Source organism: Argiope bruennichi, chromosome 9 (assembly GCF_947563725.1).
Source record: "Argiope bruennichi chromosome 9, qqArgBrue1.1, whole genome shotgun sequence".
In the NCBI taxonomy this organism is placed as follows: Eukaryota; Metazoa; Arthropoda; class Arachnida; order Araneae; family Araneidae; genus Argiope; species Argiope bruennichi.
Genome location: NC_079159.1, coordinates 57,249,633 through 57,272,322, shown reverse-complemented (window position 1 = coordinate 57,272,322; position 22,690 = coordinate 57,249,633). Strand labels below are relative to the sequence as shown.

The window sequence follows — 22,690 nt, the reverse complement described above, 5'->3', positions numbered from 1 at the left end:
AACTTAAAAAATATTTTTAAAAATTTAATAAAATTAATATAATTAAAATGGATATCACTGTAATCCTTTTTTTAAACTGGTATAAAAAATAGTTTTTATACAAAAATAATTAAAATTTTGGAAAAACTCTTCCTTAGTAATCATTTACTACCCTAGTAATAACAATGCACAAAATTTGATAGATCTAAGTCCAATAATCTTACTTGTAAAATGTTTTAACAGGTTTTTTTTTTTTTTTTTTTTTCCCCTTTCTTTCTTTTTTTTTCTCCTTCCATGATTGTTGAAATTTACTGAAAATATGTTAGTCTATAGACATATTTATTAATGATTTAAGATTCAGGTGTCTTTTGATGTTAAAAAAAATGAATCAATGATTTTAGAATCCATTTGTGAAATAACAAATAATATATGTTATATATAATAGCAACATTACAAATAAAGTAAGTTTTATGTAAAGTATCTACTAACGGTTTAGGAGATCTAAGTTTTTAATCTGAGCATTTTACAATGCAATAATTTATATGAACTGACTTTCATGCAGAAATTTATCTTTTTTTTTTTTTTTTTTCATTAAAAAAAAGTATGCAACAGTAGTTGAATTTTAATTTTCAATTAAACTAAAAAGAAAGACTAAATATCTTCTTTTCAAGTATTAATTTAAAAATTTACTAAAACAAATCATATATTCTTTCTGTTTTTAGCTCACATAATGCAAATTAAAAAAAAAATCTATGCATTTTAAAACTGATAATTGCAAATATATAGAACTAAAATAAAGATGAAATTAATTTTAAAACAAAACTTACATTGACAGGGGTGTTTGTGGGACCCCAAAAAATCCCCTGAAACTTTTACGGACTTACTACCGACATTTTGGAGTTTCGAGAAGGGGGGGGGGGGGGGGAGAAATGAAAAATTACAATTATGAAGTATTGAATGACCTAATTATAAAAGTTCAATGAATTACTTTTTTTGCAAAATTAAGACCTTTGAACCCAGGTCACGTGATCGCACATCTGGTCGAACGAAGTCTCTCCCTTTTTTTTCTGCCGCGCCTACTTGCCGAAAAGAATCCAGAAGAGAATGTCCGAGAACCGGGGGAATGAGTCATAACTCGCAATAAGGGAAGAACAAAAAAGAAGTTTTTTCCCCCTTTTCACGCATTATCACTGCCTTTGGAGAAAGAAAGGAAAAGTTTTCACCCCACACACTGACCTTGCGTTTTCTGCTTTCAAAGCAAACAAAATTACCCAGATCAAAATAAATAATTCATTATTATTCCTACTTCCTTTTGAACGACGATCCCCGGAATTTCCGGGTATCGAAGTTCAAAATCCCCGGAATTCCGGGGTTTCCCCGGAGCACAAACACCCCTGCATTGAAATAAAAAACATGTACACAGAAACATTTTTTTAATGATATTCAAGTTTTAATAATAGGAAATTGAAAAATTATTCCTCACCATGTGGTAGTGGTAGAACACTCAGTGTTCCATCAATAGTTCTTTCTATAATACAGCCAGGCAAACTTATATTTAAAGGTGCACTATTAGGAGATAATAGGCCAGATGGAGGTGGCTCCTCCTAAAAGAAACAAAGAAATATTTTTAAAAATTATAGAAATACAATACTACAACAGATTATATGTTTAAAGTAGAATCTTGCAAAGATAATTTTGGTAAGAAGGAAAAAAATATATTACCTGCAATTGTATCTGTAAATTATCTAATATTACTTTAGATGGCACTGGTTTTGCTACTATTTCATCTTCAAAGAATTCAACTAAGCCAGAAAGGCTATTCATCTGAAGTTGTAGATAAAGGTTGCTAGCTAATATGCTCATGAAACCAGCTCCAGGTTGTGGTTTACCACCATCACTGCTACATATGTAGTCTTTATCTAGTCGCATGCTAAACTCACATTCTCTGAGGCTTGTTGTCATTTTTTCATTTTTCCAACTACGAGCTCCTAGATAAAAATAAAAAAGGTTTTCAAAAATATTAAATAATACACTATGCTACTATGAAACCATGTAAATTCATTGCAATTAAAACAATTTAACAACAAATAACAAAAAATAGCATTCAGTTCAAAAAGTAAAATATAATCTTTAATGAAATACTATGACGTAACTGACATAATTTGATATACAATTGACCATTTACTTTCAAAAATATGGAAATTAAACGAAGTTCCCATTCTTCTATATCAAATTTAAACTATATATTTACAATAATATTTACATATATATTTACAATTGGATGTTTCAAAGTTTTTGTAGCTTTTAGTTTCATCAAAAAAATTTTATATGCTACATAGTCGAGTATTATTAATATGCCTATCTTTCCAAAAACTAGAATAAACTTTTCTTGCAGCCAAAATAGCAACTAAGTAGCAGGGCAATGTATGTCTGAAAAATGGCAACAGGCATCTATGACCATGAGAAAAACAAAGCATCTTAACATCTTAATTTGATTCCGAAGAGGAAGGTCTTTCTATCTGATATGTCAATCAAGATGTTCCCACAGTTTCAAGATCTGGGAAATTTGCAGACAAGGGTAGTAAATGGAATTTTTTCTCATGCTCTTCAAACTATGCATGCGCAATTTTGGACATGTCCAAAAATATGAACATACAAAGTACCTTCCACAAAAATTAATCAACTAAAAACATACCCCAGATCATTACACTGTCTTCTCCACCTAGTTGGCGTCCGACAATGTTTTTAAAAGTTTGTTTTTTGATGTTTCTCAACAAATGCACCAGTGCCAATTGATCCAATGTAGCAGAAACGTGACTCTTCTGAAAAAGTAGCCTTTTTTTGCACTGTTCCAGGATCTAATGTTTGCAATGTAATGAAATGCACAAGATTTCTTGCAATGCAAGTTTGTCACTTGGATTCTGAAATCAGTTGTGAAGACCAATACACAATAAAGTACACTGAATAAAGTACTAGATAGCTTCCTGGCACATTGCTATTCATTTGGGCTTGGGTATATATTGACCATAGTGCATTGATCTCTCTTAACCAAGCATTGCAAGCAATACTTAAACCTATCATTACTGGCCTGCAGTACCCCACAATTTACACATTTGGACTGCACATCTTGTTCTTCCAGTTATTGTACATTCACTATGGCACTACATGAACACCTAAAATTTTGGTTTCAGAAATGCTGCCACCACATGCTCTGTACACAATGATCATACCATAGTCCTTTAAATCATGTGACTTACCCATTACAGCAACTGTTACTATGTAAACACATACTCTGTAACCAGTTTCAGGGTTTTCTTAGTTTTACCTGTGATGGATTCCAACTGTGCTTATGTCAATCTGTGTAATGACAATTATATTATGCCTCAACAGTGTAAATAATGGATTGGAATTAAATTAGATATCAGTATGATCCTTCAAAGACAATTCATTTGGGTAGCAGCGGGGTGGGGTGGGGGGTTGTATTTAAAAAATAGAAGTTATCATGATAAAACTATTTTTACTAGAATTATAATTTATTTATTTATCATCATTAAAAACTGATCTTTCTCGCAAGCTTTTGTTTTTCAAAAATGAAAGATGAATGATCTTTTAGTAAATGCCTATTATATATTTTTTATCTTTTCTAAAAATATTTGTTTCCATTTGAAAATAACCTGCACAATCAACATAATAGCAATGAATCATTTTAGATGATAATAACCAGTTTCCTAATTGAAAAATTAAAATAAGAAATTTTCAATTTCCAAGTTAAATAATAAAAACAGAATTATTTAAGGAAGTTTAAAAAAATTTTCTTTTAAGTTACAAATTCTGCTTTCAAAAAGTAATTGCATATGCATACTAAAAACAATAAGTTTTTCAAGGAATACTAAAGTTCTAGATAAAAATTAAATTAAATTTCAAAGGAAATGGTAATATTCTCAAAAATTATAATGAAAAGAAACTCTGAAGAAAGCTGACAAGTTCATTAAGTTCTATTAAAAATATTAATATTTAAAAAAAGATATGTAATGATTATTTACAGAATTCAAACTATATTTTAAAATGAATAAAAGAGAAATTTAACATAAATTGATAAAAATAAAAGGGAAATTTTAAATTCAAATACAACTTGACTTTTTATTTAAATATGCACTGCTTGAATGAAAGATTTATGCATACCTATACTTTTACAGAAAACAACTTAAGATGATAATACCCACTACAAATTTTCGAAATAACAAAAACTTACTGGTAGAAAAATTGTTCTGGAAGTTTTCCCATGATATGGCAGATTCCTCTTTTGTTTCTATTTGACCACAATGAAGCAACATACTAGTATTTAATTTTGAATGAGACACAAAACCAACTTTTCCAAACTTAAAAACAGTTATAGACACCTGATGAAGAAAAAAAAAAAAATGTTTATGAAATGTACTTATCTTAATACAAATTTTTATGTTTACTAACACAAATTAAAATTAACAACTAAACAAATAGCAATTGTAATTTCTAGTAGTTGGTCTTAATAAAAAGAAGAAAAAAATTGATAACTAAAATAGCATAAAATGGAGTACAATAGTGTAAAAAAATCATGTATAATGTACACGATCATTGTGTTTCAGAATTATTCTGCTTCTTTAACTTCTTTTTAGTGTTGCATATAATTATTTTGCTACTGTAATGCATTTTTGATACAAATTTAATAATTTTCATGTAGCCAACAATGAAAATTGGAAACCACTAGTAGAAACTGAATTCCATAACAAAAATGGTATATGTATCAACCTAATAATAGCACTCATTTAATAATACTAAAGAACTATTAATTTTATATTATAAACAAGATCTTACTAATATATGCATGCAAAAAAAAAGGATTAAGAACAATGCTTAAGAAGTTACATCTTCAAATAATTTCTTTCATAAGCTAAGAGGTAAAGGTAGATTTATTATCATTTAAACTATTATTTTCAAATTCCTTTCTGAATGCCATTGGCGAAAAAAGTCAATAGATTAGCATGATATCTCCAGCAATAAATTGCTATCATGCATTTAATACAAATACTCATACTTGAGTAAAAGCTATAATGGTTTTTCTTTCTTTTCAATTTTACATATACTCTTAGTAATGTGGCAGCAATCAAACCAAAAGATACCAAATACAAAACAAAGAAACCAAAGATATCAAACCAAATTAACAGAAGTTCCAGAATAATGAATACATTTAACAAAACTTATGTTTATTGCACATAAATAATATAAAAAATTAGTCTTCAAATAATGAATATTGCAAAATATATTTTAAAATTTGAGCAACAAGCTATTTTATGCTTTGGCAAGCTAACTGACAACTGGTTAGTAAATTGGTTCATCATTATAATAATCAATTTCATATTTTTCTTGAATAGCAAAGTACTCAAGAAACAAACATCTGATACATTTCAAATGAATCCCTAATTTTTAATGAGATCCCATAATCAGTGAGTGCATGAGTAATTTTTTGCTTTTGTGCAAATTTTCATGAAAAAAATACATTAGAAGATAACTGATTTACTTTAAAAGGAGAAATCGCCATATAAGAGAATTGAATGCATAACGGGTTATGATATGAAGTTGTAATTTTTTTAAAGAAATAATTCACCAGATTTATTAATTTTTTTTAAATTTCTTTTTATATTAGTTAATTTGGTAAATTTTGTCAGATTTAGACATATTTTTCATTTGAGATTCCATAATCAGTGAGTGTCTCAGAAATATTTTGCTTTTTTGCGTATTGTCAAGAAGAAAATATTTTAGAAAATAATTTGTTTTATTTTAAAAGAAAAAATGGCCATACAGGAGAATCAGGCATATAGCGGTGCATGATGCCAAGTTGTAATTTTTTTAAAAATAAATCACTAAATGTATTAATGTTTTCTTTAATTTCTTATCATATTAATAGTTTGGTAAATTTTATAGATTTGACTAGAATTTTTTCTACCTTGATGGGAAAGCTGTTATATGATTCTCCTCTTTTATCAAAGAAATAAAATGAACAGATTCACATTCTCGCTTCAAAGAAAAATATTATGATGAAATATATACAAAAGAATTGGAAAAAGTATGTAGCTTCCAGAAATTTTATCATTTTTATATAATCTTGCCATTATATCTTCCCCCTTCTGCATTTTTGTTTAATTAGTTTTAATCAAACTTTTAATCTTTAGTCCATGTGTATGCAGTTTCAAAGAATGGGAATGAAATAAAGGTAAAAGTTTTATTTGCATAAATGTTAGAAACAATCAAAATTAGGACTTGAAAATCACTTTTTAAACCCTAATTCCAAAGCAATTGCAATTATCAAAAAATTTTAAATACAAAAGTTGTTCATCTTAATGAGATGCTAATTCAGCTAATTTCATTCATTTTTCTATCTTCAGTACTAAGGAAGTTACACCAAAATGGAAATTTCAATACACCTCCATTTGCACACCCATTGTGCTAAATGGCCCATCTACAAATTCATCCAAAGTTTTTTATTTTATTTCTTACAATATATTCCTAATTTATTTTAGCTATCTAGTTAATTAGCTAATATGAGCAAACATAGATAACTAAATTTTGAACAAAAGGTGGTATGGGCTCTAAAGACCATGATCCATGAAAAGCTGTAAAAAATTTTCGTGCCCTGGGAACCATTGCAATTGTAGTCTTTCTATAAGGAATCTATTTAAAAATTATTGTACCATTATAATGAGTACAGTGCTATCCCTATTTATACAAATTCAATGCTATGTGGCATTTAAATCTCCACTCTCATTTTGAATATTTCTTATTTTAGAATATAACATAAATACTAACTTCAGAAATAAAAAAAATCTTATAACATACACATTGATCGTATTATAATAATAAAAACTGCCTGTCTTACCAAAAAATTAGTTTTTGAAGGTATTAATAATATTGTCAATAAATTGTTGAACTCACAAAGCAAACAGCTAACAGTCATTGAATTTACTAAGAGTCATGAACAAACCACCCTTATAAAAACCTGTATTTTGGATCCAGAAAAGCAAATGATGAATTACAAACTTGTAGAAGATCTTAGCTGAGTTGAAGATAATTATAAATTTTGGTAACAACAGACTCAAATAAAGAAAATATTCAGTTATAAGATAAGGGACAAAGAAATTATTTTCTTGCAATGAAGAAATTTCATGAGAAAGGGAGTGGATCATGAAATTATTAAAAAAAACCTATTAGATTTTATGAAATATCAATAGCAAAGCAACTTTTTACATACTTTTATTTTGATATGTACTATTTTGTATGAATATTTATAAAACTATATTTTTTATATATATATTTTTCTTCTAAGCAAGTGTTTTTATAGCTTTTGCCTTTAATTAATAATATATAAAAGCAGATTCCTATTTGCAGAAATCCAACTTGTACTCTTCATTACCTGTAATTGCCTCCTGTAATTTTGAGATATTATTGCATAGTAAAACTAATAGCAATTGTTAATTCAGGAAAAAGGAGTAATGATCAATTCTGAACTTCAAGTAGTTACAGGAAAGAAGAAAAGAAAAATTTATCATATCTACTGAAAATGCACTGTTTATAATAACAAATTTAATGTAACCGTGTTTCATTCAGTATTGCAAGATCAGGCTTATGTTTACTCGATTTGCTCTTTCAATATTTTACCACTCTTTAAATGAGTTAAATTTACTCTAACTACCTTTAAGATGATGTATAAGAGAAAGAACATAGTTCAAAAAACTTTCTACACTTTTTTTAATTAGAATTCAGTTTTCAGAGTGCTAAACAATACCTTTTGCATCAGGTATCTTAATATAAATCTTAAATATTTTCAAAATCTTATCTTAATCTTAAATGTTTTTAAAAAAAACTCGAATTATAATATCAAAAAAAATTATAATTATCATCATATAATTTCAAAAAATATATATATTAAAGAGTTAGTTTTAACATTATATTATTTATAGGAAGAATGCTGCCGAATACTTTAGTGAAAGTTTAAGAAACTGTTTTAAGGAAAGATAAAAAAAAAAAAAAAAAAGGTATCTATGTGTTCATAACAAGGGCAAAAGAAATTATAAAAATACAGAAAAAAAATCTATGTAATTTTTTTTTCTTCAGTGTTTGAAATGTGTTGACTACTATAAAGTAAATACTGCTTATTAATTTTCTTTGGATTTAGAAATTCATTCTTGAATAAGTACAGCTGTTTACAAATTGAATTTATTGAACAGATCACGCTTTTTAGTAGCACCTGTCCAATGGAAATATAGTAATTAATAAAAAATTACCTATCTAATTAATTTTCATAATATTTTCCAAAAAGCGTCCCTACTGCTTCAGGGCATTTTTGAGCAAAATTTGAAGAAAATCTAATCACTAGCATAGTTCCTGTCTGGCACAAAAAAATTAGGGTTTCAGTTTTATTTGTATAAATATTGATCGGAAAATAAATAGGATTAGTAAAATTTCTAAACAAACAAAGAGAACAGAAAAATATTTTAATTATTCTTCTAATACGATGTAATATAACTTACCATTTCCTTTTTCTTCTCACTATTCAAAGTATAATTACTAATGATAGAATTTTCCCTCATCTTACTGGCAACATCTACACCAATTTCAGGCCGTGCATGCTGGAAAAATTCATCTTCCAATGAACCATCCTGGTTCACCAACACAAACTGATCCATATCAGATGATACATCGCTTCTAATAGACACTGCATCATCATCAGGAAATGATGAATCTCCATCCATGGAACTAAAATGATCACTTTTGGTCAAAGCAGAGTCAATACTTGCAACAAGGGAGCACAAACCTCGTTTCATAGCAGATGTGCCTGTCTGGAAACCCCTCTGAATTGATTCAGTGGCAATTGAAGGTTGAGCTTCTTGAACTGGTGTGTTCACCCCCTGAGATGAGCCAGAGGAATGGCAATTGAGCAATGAATCACTACAGGATTTTGGCAGCCCATTTTCTATGCAGCAGTCATCTAGTATACCAGAGCACAAATTATCTTGGTTTGATTTCTTGGCAGGAGGATCACACTCTCCGACAGAGAGGGAGCTTTTAGACTGCAGAATTTTTTGCCCAAAATTTGGTTGAATATCACTTGTACTAGAGCAATCTTCTTGAAGAGAAGCTAAATCAACAGAATCTGAAGTAGCAGACATTTGATTTAAATTTCTTAAAACTAATGATAACTCAATTTGTGGAATCCAGGCAGAGGTACAAACTGATAATACAGGTTTATTTTTTATTATAGTGCTAGTATCAATTTCTAAATTTTCCATCATGTCAGTAATAATATCAGCTGCCCGTAACACAAATAAATATTGAAAGTGAGACAACTGTATATTCACCAAAGAATTTACATGTATTAATAAATATACATCTGCTTCGTCTTCATCTTCATTATTGTTTAAATTACTAACATTTGTGTAAGGTGTATCTACTTCATCACTTGTTACATGATTTTGGCACACATAAGGCTGAAGATTTGGCAAGCACATTTTAAAGTTATCCGGTTCTTTTTTATTTAATGATAATCGTAAAACATCTTCAGGCTTTTGAGAGCTATAAAACCATAGGGTGATTGGCAAAGGATCAATAAATGGTTGCAATCTTGTTCTCCCTGACTCACATACGGTAAATTCGGCCCAAAATGGATCTAAATATATACTCCAAACTTCAGTAGCTTCAGTCAAAATTCCTTTTGATGACTGACCTTTAATATTAGATTCTTTACCTGAAAAAAGATAAAATTAGAAAGATTTTAATTTAAAAGTAACTTTATATTTGTTAAAAATATTCTATATATTAATACATCTCTACTAATAATAAAGATAAATGCTGAATGTTTTTGCTAACATTTCTACAGGATATATTGTTGAGATACTAAATTCGGCAAAAATAGATTTTAGGAAGGGGAAATCTGCAATGACAAACTTTTTTAAAAGTTCAATTAATTAAAATAAAGTTTTGACATTTTTCATCAATAACTTTCCTTCCAGAAATATAGTCACACAAAATGGTTTTTACATCATCATAAAATTCAAAATTTTATATTTTTATTGATACCAATTTAGTTGTTGAGCGTTTAATTTCCTTAGTTTTTGATAGTGTTTTAAAGATAATTTTTTAGTCTTAATTTGCTACAATAATTTTATTGTTAAAATAAAATTTAAATCATTTAGTTATTTCTACAAACATACAATTGTATGTTTTGCTTTCATTATTGAAAGCTAAAGGATGAAAGTGGTGTTTATTTTTCATATCCTTTAAAATATTGAAATGAGTTTTTACTTTTTTACATTATTTCATTGAGTTTTTTTGTCAAATCTATTAACAAAAGTCTCTTAGATATTATGCAATATATCAAACATGTTGAAATATTAGACTTGCTCTTTTTTATTTTATTTTCCATCAGTTATTTCAATCTAGCTAAATTGCTGCTGGGCTTGATCATATAATACAAATAATGTGCCTCACAATTTTAACATAGGAAACAACTGTACATTTTATATGAGGAAGGGGAGGAGAAATTATGATATTTAGGGAAATGATACATCATGTCACATGACTCTTTATAGGAGGTTGTTCATAAACAGAATAGATGTAAGGCTACTAAAATAACAGAATGTAAGTATCTGTTCTAACTCAGAGTTTAAAAATCTATGCTCTTAGCATCATGAATATCACATTAAGTGAAAAAGATTTAATTGAAATTTAGAATAACCACTATTTCAAGCCAAACTACTAGTTGTCAAAAGTAATAAATATTGTTAAAGATTACAAGTCCATTCCATTTGGACTAAGATAAGTTATGATTTAGACGATTTTAAAAATAATGCAATTCAATAGCAATTTTTAACAATCAATAATATCTAATATAAAGTGGAGCAAAAATAAAAAAAAAATTATAAAAACATCATATGGAATAATAAAGTATCTGAATAGAAGCAAATAGCAATGTATTCTTATTGATACACAGCAAAAATAAATTTTATTATTGAATTAATAATAAAATGTCCCTTCTCAGAATATTTCAACTGAAAAGAATTTCATAAAATTTAGTATAAAGGATAAAAAAAATATTGGAATGAAAGTAATTCATAAGAAATATCAGACTTTCATTTCAAAATTATTACATTATTCCTAATATTTCTGCTTGTGAGCAGTTCAGTAACAGAAATATAATTTGCTAATACATTTCTTATAAATTTACCTATATGGTCCACTCACAAAGAAAAAACATAAATAATGGCTGTATATTAATTTAAATGATTTTAATATTTTTTCATACTTTTTTTTCAAATAAATCTATTTGAAGAGATATATCAATATAAAGAAATTCTAGGTTCTCGGTGAATAAAAAATTATATAATTTTTAATTCTAATCTCAAAACTGCCCAGTCCAATTTATCATCAGATTTTTTTTTTTTTCAGTTACATATATAAAATGCTAAGGAATGTGATGGCAAAAAGTTAAATTTCCTCAACCAATAGGTTTGTTTTCGAAACAAAATTGGTAGCAGACATATTTTCATAATCATAGCTTACTATTCTATTTTTTTAAATCAAGCTAGGGTTCTATTTAGTTTAGAAGAGAAGTAGAAAATGTTCTTTTTTACTAAAAGAACAGTATGCAAATGAAACTTTGGATTATATGTTTCAAAGGAGAGCGGAATAAAATAAAGTGATTACCAACTGTGTATATTGGGAAATTTTAGTTACAGTAGACTCCCAATTATCCACACCTGCTGAACTAAGTTTTTTTTTTTTTTTTTTTGCTTCCAAGCAAAGAGAAAATGTTTCCAAAGCAAGAAGGAAACACAAATGACTGATTTCTTCAAAAAGGTGTAGTTTTACAGTTATGCTTTTGTAATTACATAATACATTACAGTATTAAAACAGTACATATGTATTAATTTTTCTGTGTATTCTTGACGCCTCTCATAAGTACAAAGCACTTTTCTGTTTTCATTAACAAAATGCATTTTAGGTTAGTTTTGAGTGATATACTAAAATATTAAGCGTTAGTTAAACATTTCCTGCTGTTTATTTTACGTTTTATTGTACATAAAACGATGTTTCAAGGTTGGAATGACTGTTTTCTCTTTTGCTATACCCGTTTTTAGCTTTTTTCGGATTATCCGCGATTTTTGTAATCCGCAGCGGCTGAGCCACCTAATTCCGCGGATAATCGGGAGTGTACTGTACTTCTAATTAAAAATGACGATTCATATTTGAAAGTGGTGCATATATTTTTACAATGTGCATATTTCTATAATTTAGCTCTACATAATTATATGTAATGAGCATGAGAACTTTATATACATACAGAATTTGTAAATATATAGGATCCAGAAATCCATATGATTGTTTTTACTATTATAAGGATTAGATTTTATTCTACAATACAAATTTATAATTCCAAAAAGTAGACACCAGAGAACAGATGCTTTGCCCAAGATCAGTTTTTTTAAAGTAAGGATATATCTTATATATAAATTAATAAGATAACTAATACAGGATAAAATGTTAAAACATATTTGAGAAATCATAAATGATAATTACCAATAACGTGATCAAAAAATGCATTTGCCAAAGGTTTCTTATCTTTTTTCCATGGAAACTTGGAAGTATTTGAGAACATTTCGGCTGAGCTGAAAGTTTCTAGACATTCATTCAAATCACTGCGAGTAGTGTGATCTCCTAAGCGGCAGTTTGTAGCAATGGTACGAGAAGACTGAAGCTGTAAAGTCCTTGGTCGATCAGGTTGAGTAGGTGAGTTCGCATCACTTGGAATTACAATCTATAAATAAAATTCACAATATCAATTTGGAAGTCTCATTTTGCTGGATAAAATAAATAAATCTTTATTTTAATGTATAATTTTGTTTAAAAACATTTTTTTTTCTATTTAAAAAAAAAAACTATATAAAGTAAAAACTTTCAGATTTTGAAGACTTCAAACAATTAAAGAATAACAAATACAACTTAATGGCATAAAGAGCAAGCAAAAGTAAATTAATCGTTATGAAGAAAATAATAAAAATTTATAATTACTTGAGGTAGAAGGGCTTCAACTCTAATATTAACAAAGGATGGCGCTTCAGTTGCACCCAGTTTTAAAGACATCTAAAATATATAAATATTTATATATACACACACATAAAATACTGATGATTATAAAGTTGGATGAAGTAATTATAAGCCGACAAATTATTACATACCAAACATTTTTGTAAATTTAGATAAAAAGCATTTATCCAAAGTATGGTTGGAGTATCCAAATACAATTTCAAGGGACCAATATGCAGAAATAAATTAGGAGATGGAACTGAAAGAAAATAATATGAGATATTCTTTAAGTACTATACATACAAATAGTTTATAAAAATAAAACGTGAAGAGTCAAAATAATGCTTGTATAATGCAATTATTAAGTCTTGGTATATTTCAGCACATGCATAAAGCCTTGGAGACTTTTTTTTTTTTTTATAGCAGCAGTTCTTAATATGATTTTAAAATTCCACTTAAAAAATTATTTAAAAGAAAGAAAAATTAAATTATTTCACAAACTACTTTTAATCTGATAAATCAATAAACATTGATTAATTAGTGTATTTGAAATTTCAAAACAATAAAATCATAGAAGCTATGATTTTGATACACAATTATTGATTAAGATTTTAAGAAAAGAAGAAATTAGCATAAGTTATATAAATATGATCAGTTTGGTCATTTTTATTTTTGTAATAAATTATTCCATAACAATTTTGGAACATTAATAAATTAAATTTTTTAAAATTCTGAATTTGCAGAAAAAGGTTTAAAAAAAGACTAAACATTATTCTTCAATTAAAAACTAAGTATCCAATCAATTATTATTATATTATCTATTATCCTATCATTCAGTTAGATTGTCCTATAGTTAAAAATACATTTTAAATAAAATGAAATATCTTTTAATTAATTTATTCATAAATTAAAAATTTAATATACTGTTGGAAAAGAATTAGGAAACTTTGAACTAAAAAAAATTGTTACTGATAATTATTATACAAATTTTTAAAAAATGAGAAATATTTATTACCAGGAAAATCAATTTCACCAGGTAAATAATAAGATGTTTGCTCTAAATGTATGGTCTTTATATCTGATGGCATATGTGCACTTTTATTATAAATGAGAAATCTTTCAATAGCTCGAGTACGAGATGATGTGGATGTTGAAACTTTATAAGCAACAATATCCTCCAGCCTTAAAACAAAACAACTGGACATTAGGTAACGATAATTCCATTGTAAAGAAGATTTTCGACTCAATCCACTGATGCTTTTACGAGACACATCAGGAGTCAGAGTCCCAGAAGAATTACTAATGGTGCTGGCTTTTCTAGTCAATAATGGCTTTTCATCAGGTGAAGTTGGAGAGTCAGTAACATTCTATAGAATTACAAAAATAAATATTTAAGCAAATAGCAATGGCACCAAACAATGCTGGAAAAGAAAATTTTACTCAACTATTAAAAGATAAGATATGCACAATTTATTTTCATTAAAGAAGTAACTTCTAATCAATACATCACATGCTTATGCTTTCATTTAAAACCATTCAAGAAATATTTTATTTCTAAACAATTTTTAAAATATAAGCTCATCAGAATTCCATTATCAAAATAAAAAGCACAATCATAAAAGTAATTAAAATATATTTCTGAAGCAAACACAAATAAACTATTCAGTATGGCTGAAAACAAATTCAACGTCACACTGAAAACAATTCAAAATAAAATACAAAATATTAATAGGAACAAAATATGCATTTGAATTGCTAATGACCTTGTTATAACAAATTTGATATCATTGTTAAAGCATTTAGAAACTTGAATTTTATTATTCTAATCTATTATTCATTAAAATTAATCCTCATTAAATTACCATTGAGTAAAGAACAGTAAAACAAAAAACCATTAATGAATTTTAGTGCATATAAATGAAAGTACATAACTATAATTATTATTAGCAAGGAAAATTTCATTAAAATATCCTCAAATAACTGAACTACAACCCATACACACTTACGGTTTCAGCTGAAGGAGAAATATTGTGTTTAGGGCTTTCTTTGGTATAAACAGACTCTCCAGTGGCATTTACATCCACTTTACTCTGTAGTTTTTCATTAAATAATGTTAAAAGTTGCTGAACCCAAGTACTACGACTAGAAGATGGTTCTGAGTAATGCAGCCAATGTTCTCGACTTGAAACTACAAAATGAATTCATTATATTAATATTGCACAGGCAATAAATAATATTTTAATAACGATACAAATTGAAAATAATATTTTCACATTAAACTTACATGCACGATGGTAAGGATAATAATCCATTATTAATTTGTCTAGTGATACTTGTAATGCTCCTCCATTTTTGAGATTAGCATGTTGAGATCGACCATCTGCAATAGAGTAAAAGATATATTACAATAATGAAGCAAAAAAGGGGGGGGGTCATGCTCAGTTATTAAAAAAACAGTAAATTTAATGACACCAATTATATTATCATACAGTTTTTTTTCTCTTAATATTTATAGCTCACAAAAACCAATCCTCAATATAATTTACATAATTATATGCTATAAAAAAAACTCTTTCACGAAATTTAAGTAAATTATAAGACACAGTTTGTAATACACACGAGATTGTATTAATTATTGCTAAAATTAACTCACAAACTAAAATCAGACAGGACATATATATATATACTAGCTGACCTGGCAAACACTGTTCTGCCATATTAATTATTTCTAGTGAATATTTTGGTTGTTAATTAAAGTGTGTATTGTTAATTAAAGTGTGTTGTATTGTAAGTGTGTGGGGATGCGATCTATGACTGAAAGAATAAGGGGGCTCTGTAGATAATGATCGCTGATAAAAACAAAAAACACCAACCATTCATTTTCTCAATACAATGTTTCTCATTAATGTAACGAACATATACATTATTTGATCGCTTAAAAGTTAAAAGAAAAAGTGAAAAAAGTAATATATTTTTTATCCTAAAGTATAAAAATGAAATAAAGAAAATCAATATTCATTTCAAAGAGCAATTAAGTGTACGAAATTTTTTGTCAATCTGCCTTTAGCCAACACAAATAAACTCGATGGTTTGCCCATGCAAGAACATGCCACGTATAACTGTCCGTGTGAAAAACATGGTGTACCCAAATCTAAGACGCATACAGAAATCGTTTGGCCTTGTGACTTATTGATTGTGATTGCGAATGCCAATCTAATAGGAAATTTAACGTGTTTGAATTCAATAGGCACGTCTGTGAGAATCATTGGAATTCATGGCAACAAAACATTTTCAGTTTGGAATTTGCCATTCAAAATGGTGGCTTCAATAACGTTTTGCATCAACTTTTTAATGACCAATCGCGTACCATTGCACAGCCTTGGTGTTTGTTTTTTTTGTTGTTTTTTTTATGTTGCACACTGCATATGGGTTATTTTAAATATTCAGTGGCAGCTTAAATGCTGAATGAGCTGTTCTGCCTCCATCCAATAAAGATGCTGCAATGCCAGATGATACAATGTCAATTTGCCATTATTAGATCGAATTTCGGCAAGAATTAGCGAAATGAGAAATGTTTTGCCAGTTCCACCTGTTGCATCCAGAAAAAAAATAATCCACCTTGATCCACCATGCCAAAATTGACATACATAATGCAGTCGTAAATGATTTTTTGTTCATGCCTCAATGGGCACCTTTTGCGTCTTGCTGGCATTGTTTACAGTAATACACACACACAAATAAACAAAAATTTTGTACTTACTGATGAAAAACAGTATACCGATATTTGTTCTTTTAGTATTTTTCCAACCTTCTTACAATCATAAAACACGTATATATTTTTTATGAATTAAATCAAATCGTACAAAATTTTGCACGCATTGCGTTGTGATACAAAACAAATGCAGAAATGAAGCGACGCTTCTTGTGAATGAATGAATGCATGTGTGAGTGAAAGTTCAATGAGGCGGAAGTAGTGCCATCAGTCATAGAAATACCAACGACGAATTAATTATTTAGATACAGTTCATACGAAAATACTAAAATCGCGATTAAAAAATGGGAGGATGAGGGTAGGAGGGTGAAAATTTGGGGTTATAGGTATTTTTGATGCCAAATAAAAAAATACAAAAAAAATTGTCAAAAAAAAATAGAACAAAATTTTGGATAAGGACACCCTAATTACCTAGCGTTATGAAATATACTTTACGACCTATTCTCATACCTACCAAATACACATAAAATATTACATAAAAATCAGTCAAGCAGTTTTGGAGGAGTACGAACATTAACACCGTGAAATGAGATTTATTTATATATATGCATTATTTTGTTCAAAGCAGAATGCAGTTTCGAAGACAGAAAGATTCATTATTGAAGTTTTTGCCTTATTTTCTCTCCCAGGAGGCAGGCAGGCATGTTTATGTACAGCTGGTGCAGACAAGCACGTCTGCTCACAGCAACAGTTTAGGCAAAAGGTGGCTTAAAAAAAGAGGGAGAAACAAATTATCCCTGTCTTATATACTGTGATGTTTTAATAGGGATTTCCATGACATGTCAATCAAAAAGCAAGAGAAACAAACACAGGGATCTTTTAGAAGAATTTGTAAGGTCAGCAGTATTTTGTCCCTTCATGCAGAGCGTGTGAAAGTGTCAGTGTTTAGCCGATTCAGCAATTTTATAAAGCTTCTCTTGAATTAATTAAGTAATGAAAGTGGAATTGGATTAGGAAATAAGAGAATGAAATTACTATGGGCTAAATTAAGATAAAGCTTTGGAAATTTATTTGGATTAAATTAAGAGTTTAAAATATCATTACAAATATATATATTGCTGAGCAATGTCCTATATATTAGTTATTTAATTATAATATGCAAAATCTTATTCTTTAATTTATCGTATCTTTAATTAAAAAATTTTAGTTAAATTTTGAACTATGCAGATAACTATATGGAATTATGTTACATCTAAACTTTGATGAATCTTCAGATTTTTTAATGTAAGAGAATAATAAAGCCAGAACATTCATTACAAATTTGTTTTTCAACATTGACATCAAACAAGCTTTTCAAAAATGCAGGAATGAATAAAAATAAGAAAAATTGCACTATTCAATAAGATAATTATACTAGTGAATTAAACTATGAGAAACAAAGAATATCTAAATAATATGAAAGTATTAATAAACTATGAAATTTTAGAATACTCATATTTTTGATTGTTGCTTTCAAAAACAAAGTAAATTTAAAGTCATTATGTGAATATGCAAAAATTAAGTAAGTCTGTTAAAGAATTTATATATATATATATAAACACACGTGCACATAAAGAACAAACCTTTTGGATCCATATCATCACATAAATGTAAATCAATTCTACTACACAAAACATGATACGAAGTTTCAACAACATCATGACGATAAAATGCTGGGCTCAAAGGAGTACTAGATTTCGAGTGACTGTAGACATGTTTATCTGGTTGTTGCTAAATGAAAAATAAATATTAAAAAATAGCAATAGAGAAAATTTATTTAAAAACTTTCATTAATTAAATAAATTTAAATAAACTACAGATTTTAGGCTTGTTTACTCAGCTAAATTTATTATAATACAAAATAGACATGCAATTTCTAAATCTATAACTTCATTGAAAATACCATTTTGAGTATCATTAAAAACTGTTACAAGATATGGCTGCTGCTTTATAATAGCATTCAAAATATAAGATAAGATTTCAAAAATTTGAATGGAATAAAATAAAACAAACCATAAATTGAGTGTAAGATTATGATAATTAAGTATATCATTTTAAAAAAGGAGTGAATAATGGGCTAAATTAAGGTATTAATCAGCAAAACCAAATTATTTTTACCAAAAGGAACATCATTATGTAATATAAATGAAAAATTCCTCAAAGTTCATTGGAATCTTTGTTATATTAATATAAGTGCATTCTTTAGTTAATCAATGTACCACATCAAAATACTTCACAAAATTATAATTCAAAAATAATGCACACAGAGAAGCATTTTGCAGCGTTGTTTAAAGGAAATCTACAAACAGCTTTCAATAGATGTTTGAAATAAGGAAATATCTTACTTCAAGTTTCTGCTTGGCTTTTCGTTTTTGTTCAAGTTCAGTAGCTTTCTGCACTAACCCACTCAATGACTGTACAAAATGAAGAGCAGCTACTAGCTGTGCATCTGTGAGGACCCACAACAAATCATCCAATACAAAAATGAGTCGAGATCCAATGACACTGCAATCTATGATTAAATAAAGCAATTATATATACATTTGCAGTCATAATTAGAGTATATTAGGTTTCAATATAGGTTAGGGTACTACAGATTTCATATAAGGTTAAAAAATAACAGTTTTAATTAAAGTAAAGGTTTTATTTTACTTTTATCAATTAAAAGAATTTAATTTTTGAAACGGATGTACGTAATTCTCAATGACTTCATAGAAGTTTATAGATTTCATAGCATTTATTATTCCTTAAGCCTATTAAGAAATGCTTTAAATACAGATTTTGTATCAAATTTTTCTGTATTCGTAAGTTTTGAAATATAAATAATGAAAGAGCTGAACGTAAATAGTTAATTTTAATTTCATTGGATGTTCTTTTAAATAGTAAAAAATATTTATAATAAAGAGTAACTAATTAAAAATACAAATATTTTAGTAGATAAGTTTATAATAGTTCACCTAAAGACATATTTAGAATATTAAACTTTAATACAAATTTGAAGAAAAATTCAAAGCTTCTTTTATTTCTGAAGCATTTAGAATCTAAACAGTGCATAGAATCTAAACCCTAATAGATAGTATTACATCTTTTACATCGTCCTGGCATAGGGGTAGTGCGTCTTCCCCATGATCTGGGCATCCTGGGTTCGAGTCCCGGTTCGATCATGGTTGTTCTTCATCTGTTCTATCTGTGAGATGTGAGAATGTGCCCCCCCTGTAAAAAGGGGCTATGCAAGTAAATGTGATGTGTGAGTAGCTAAGATATACTCTTGGCCCTAGTTGGCACTACTAAAAAACAAAAGACGCACCCTCGGCTTAAAATCGCTGATTTCGCCAGTGAGCTTGTCCATGGCAAGTGCCATTAGAAACAACAACATCTTTAAAAACAAATTATTATACCAAGGGAAAAAAGCTGGTTAAAATTATTTTTTTAAGAACAAGTACTTCTTAAACATTTTTAAAATGAATATAGAAAAAAATATGAAACATATAGTCTATAATTATTAGGTTAATAAAAAAGTTAAAAAAATAATATTTAACTGGTGAAAAAAATGAATCGCTGATATAATCCCTACAATTTTCTATATCTTTATCCATTTCTCAGCTAACTTTTCAATTACTGTCTCAAAAAATTCTGCTAAATATTAATTATATTTACTATAGAAAATTTTGTATCAAGGAAGAAATTTCATTGATCTAAATAGTTAATAATGTAAAAAATGTTATGTCTAGATAGTACGGTTGGAAAGGAAGAATTTTCTATCCAAATGGAATAAAACTCTATTTAAGTTAGTAAGGCCACATGCTGTTGAGCATTAATATGCTAGATGGACATTCTCTGCCGAATGACTTTCAAAAGTAGATTAAGTGGTACATTTGCATCTTTTTTTCAAATATGAGTATATTCTTCTTTCAGTGGAATCTTGGCCTTTGCCATAGGGAATACAATTTACTTTTGGTTTATTTTTTTCTGTCAAATAAAAGCATAAAGAATCCAGTTAATATCATCAGTCTTTATTCTTAAAAAAAAAAAAAAAAAAAAAAAGGATCCAGGTTTAATGCAACCAATAAATAGTGCAGTAATTCTCTATGCTAAGGGTTTTGAGCTGAAAGCTCATGTGGGCATACACATCAGCATAAAAAATCTTTCTCATTCATTTCAAATACTCCATTTTTGTTGACAATGACGCTTTCCACCTATTTCGTTATGGTAATATATGAATCTGAATTGACCATTACTTATAATTCAACATCATCAACTAGCCTATGAGATTCACATCTAGGATCCTTTTAAGGAATGAAATCATTTTCACGTAATTTTTTAAAACTATCCTTGAAATTGAAATACTCATAGAGAGTGGGATATATTCAACAAATCTTCCCAGAGATTTCTACATTTGCCTATTTCAATAAATCTGATATGGCAAATACACAGATTAAAATAAATATGGTTTGTTTACAAAAAAAAAGTAATGTACTGAAACAGATGAAGTGAATTCAACATTATAGTAATTATAAAACTTGTTTTAATAGAATCAGTTTAATGGACATTTATGCATATAAGTATGCATAACATAAGTATTTATGCATTTAGTTAGCTAATAATTTGCATTACTTTCAGTTTATACTATTTACACAAAAATATTATACACAAATTACATTTAATCAATAAAGTATAATTTTATTCTGAAGTACATTTTAGCATAAAAGAAAAAGTATCTAAAAAAATTGATAGCCAGTCATATTATAAAAACTAAAAAGTTCCATCAAAAAGTGCTCACCACTAAGTTTTTTCTTTATAGTCATTTTGCAACATCCCTGATTTGTAATCAGTCGAAGAGGAGTCAGGGGAATGTGACCAGATAATCCATTTGCATTATCATCACTAGATTTAGCTTCTATACGCAACACTTGCCAATCTAGACGCTTGAAAAGCAATACTTCACCACGATCAGGCTCTTTAATCCTAGATAACCGAAGATCCTTCTTTTTGAAAAATGGACAGTAACTCTCAAGAACAACTCGAGATAGCTATAAAAAAATTAATGAAAATGTTTTTAAGTTCCACCAAATATCATTTAAAATACTTGTGTAAAACATTCATTTTTTTAATAAAATAAATAATTGTTGGATAATTTCATAATTCTTTAAACTTAATCAAGAAGATTAATTGAATGATTAATGAAGACATTTTTAGATTGAACATTATATTAAATATGGAAATTAACTCCAAATAAAAAATTGTATTGGATTTAAATAAATAAAAAAACAGTGAAGCAAATGAAATATTAACATAATTATATAATATCAATAAATTTGCCAAATTATCGTTAGTGTTATAATAAAATACCATATATCTAATATAATAAAAACATTTTCTTGGTGCAGTATAGGTTACCTATATCTGCTCTCAAATTTTGATATATCATATGTGATTAGCTACAAGTTGTCACAAAATGTCATATATTGCTAATAATTCCAATAGTTACATCAAAACCATCTTTTACAGTATATAGGCTTTGTTATGTACAGTTAAATTTTCTTTTTAATTCATCTACATAATAACTAATATGTAGCATTTCCACCTCCCACTAAATCCGAAAAGTAGGTTTTTATATCTATGAAAAAACATATTAGAAGAAAGAAAATAAGTATTTTTGTAATAAAATAGCATTTTAAAAGAAAAACAGACAAAAATTTGAATTCTAAAAGCTGATTTGATGTCTATAAAATGGTTTATGTTAGTGGGAAAAAAAGTATTTTTGTAATTAAATAAAGCCTTAAAAGAATAACTAACAGACTATATTCAACTAAAGTACGTCCTCTGCATTTCATTTCTGTTAAT

The 22,690-nt window shown here is 27.8% G+C and overlaps 1 protein-coding gene across 1 annotated transcript in view; it reads right to left on the bottom strand.

The window, feature by feature from the left end:
- LOC129983924 (bridge-like lipid transfer protein family member 3B) overlaps positions 1 to 22,690 on the bottom strand; it is a 39,237-nt gene that overhangs the window by 7,845 nt on the left and 8,702 nt on the right. Inside the window, exons 6-18 of the mRNA XM_056093634.1 lie at positions 21,627 to 21,876; positions 19,192 to 19,358; positions 18,430 to 18,577; positions 15,380 to 15,475; positions 15,102 to 15,283; positions 14,111 to 14,462; positions 13,248 to 13,354; positions 13,081 to 13,152; positions 12,589 to 12,826; positions 8,544 to 9,757; positions 4,232 to 4,379; positions 1,702 to 1,967; positions 1,463 to 1,583 (exon numbers count right to left, since the gene is read on the bottom strand). Of these exons, the coding sequence (XP_055949609.1) occupies positions 1,463 to 1,583; positions 1,702 to 1,967; positions 4,232 to 4,379; positions 8,544 to 9,757; positions 12,589 to 12,826; positions 13,081 to 13,152; positions 13,248 to 13,354; positions 14,111 to 14,462; positions 15,102 to 15,283; positions 15,380 to 15,475; positions 18,430 to 18,577; positions 19,192 to 19,358; positions 21,627 to 21,876 (3,361 nt within the window). The remainder of the gene's footprint in view (positions 1 to 1,462; positions 1,584 to 1,701; positions 1,968 to 4,231; positions 4,380 to 8,543; positions 9,758 to 12,588; positions 12,827 to 13,080; positions 13,153 to 13,247; positions 13,355 to 14,110; positions 14,463 to 15,101; positions 15,284 to 15,379; positions 15,476 to 18,429; positions 18,578 to 19,191; positions 19,359 to 21,626; positions 21,877 to 22,690) is intronic.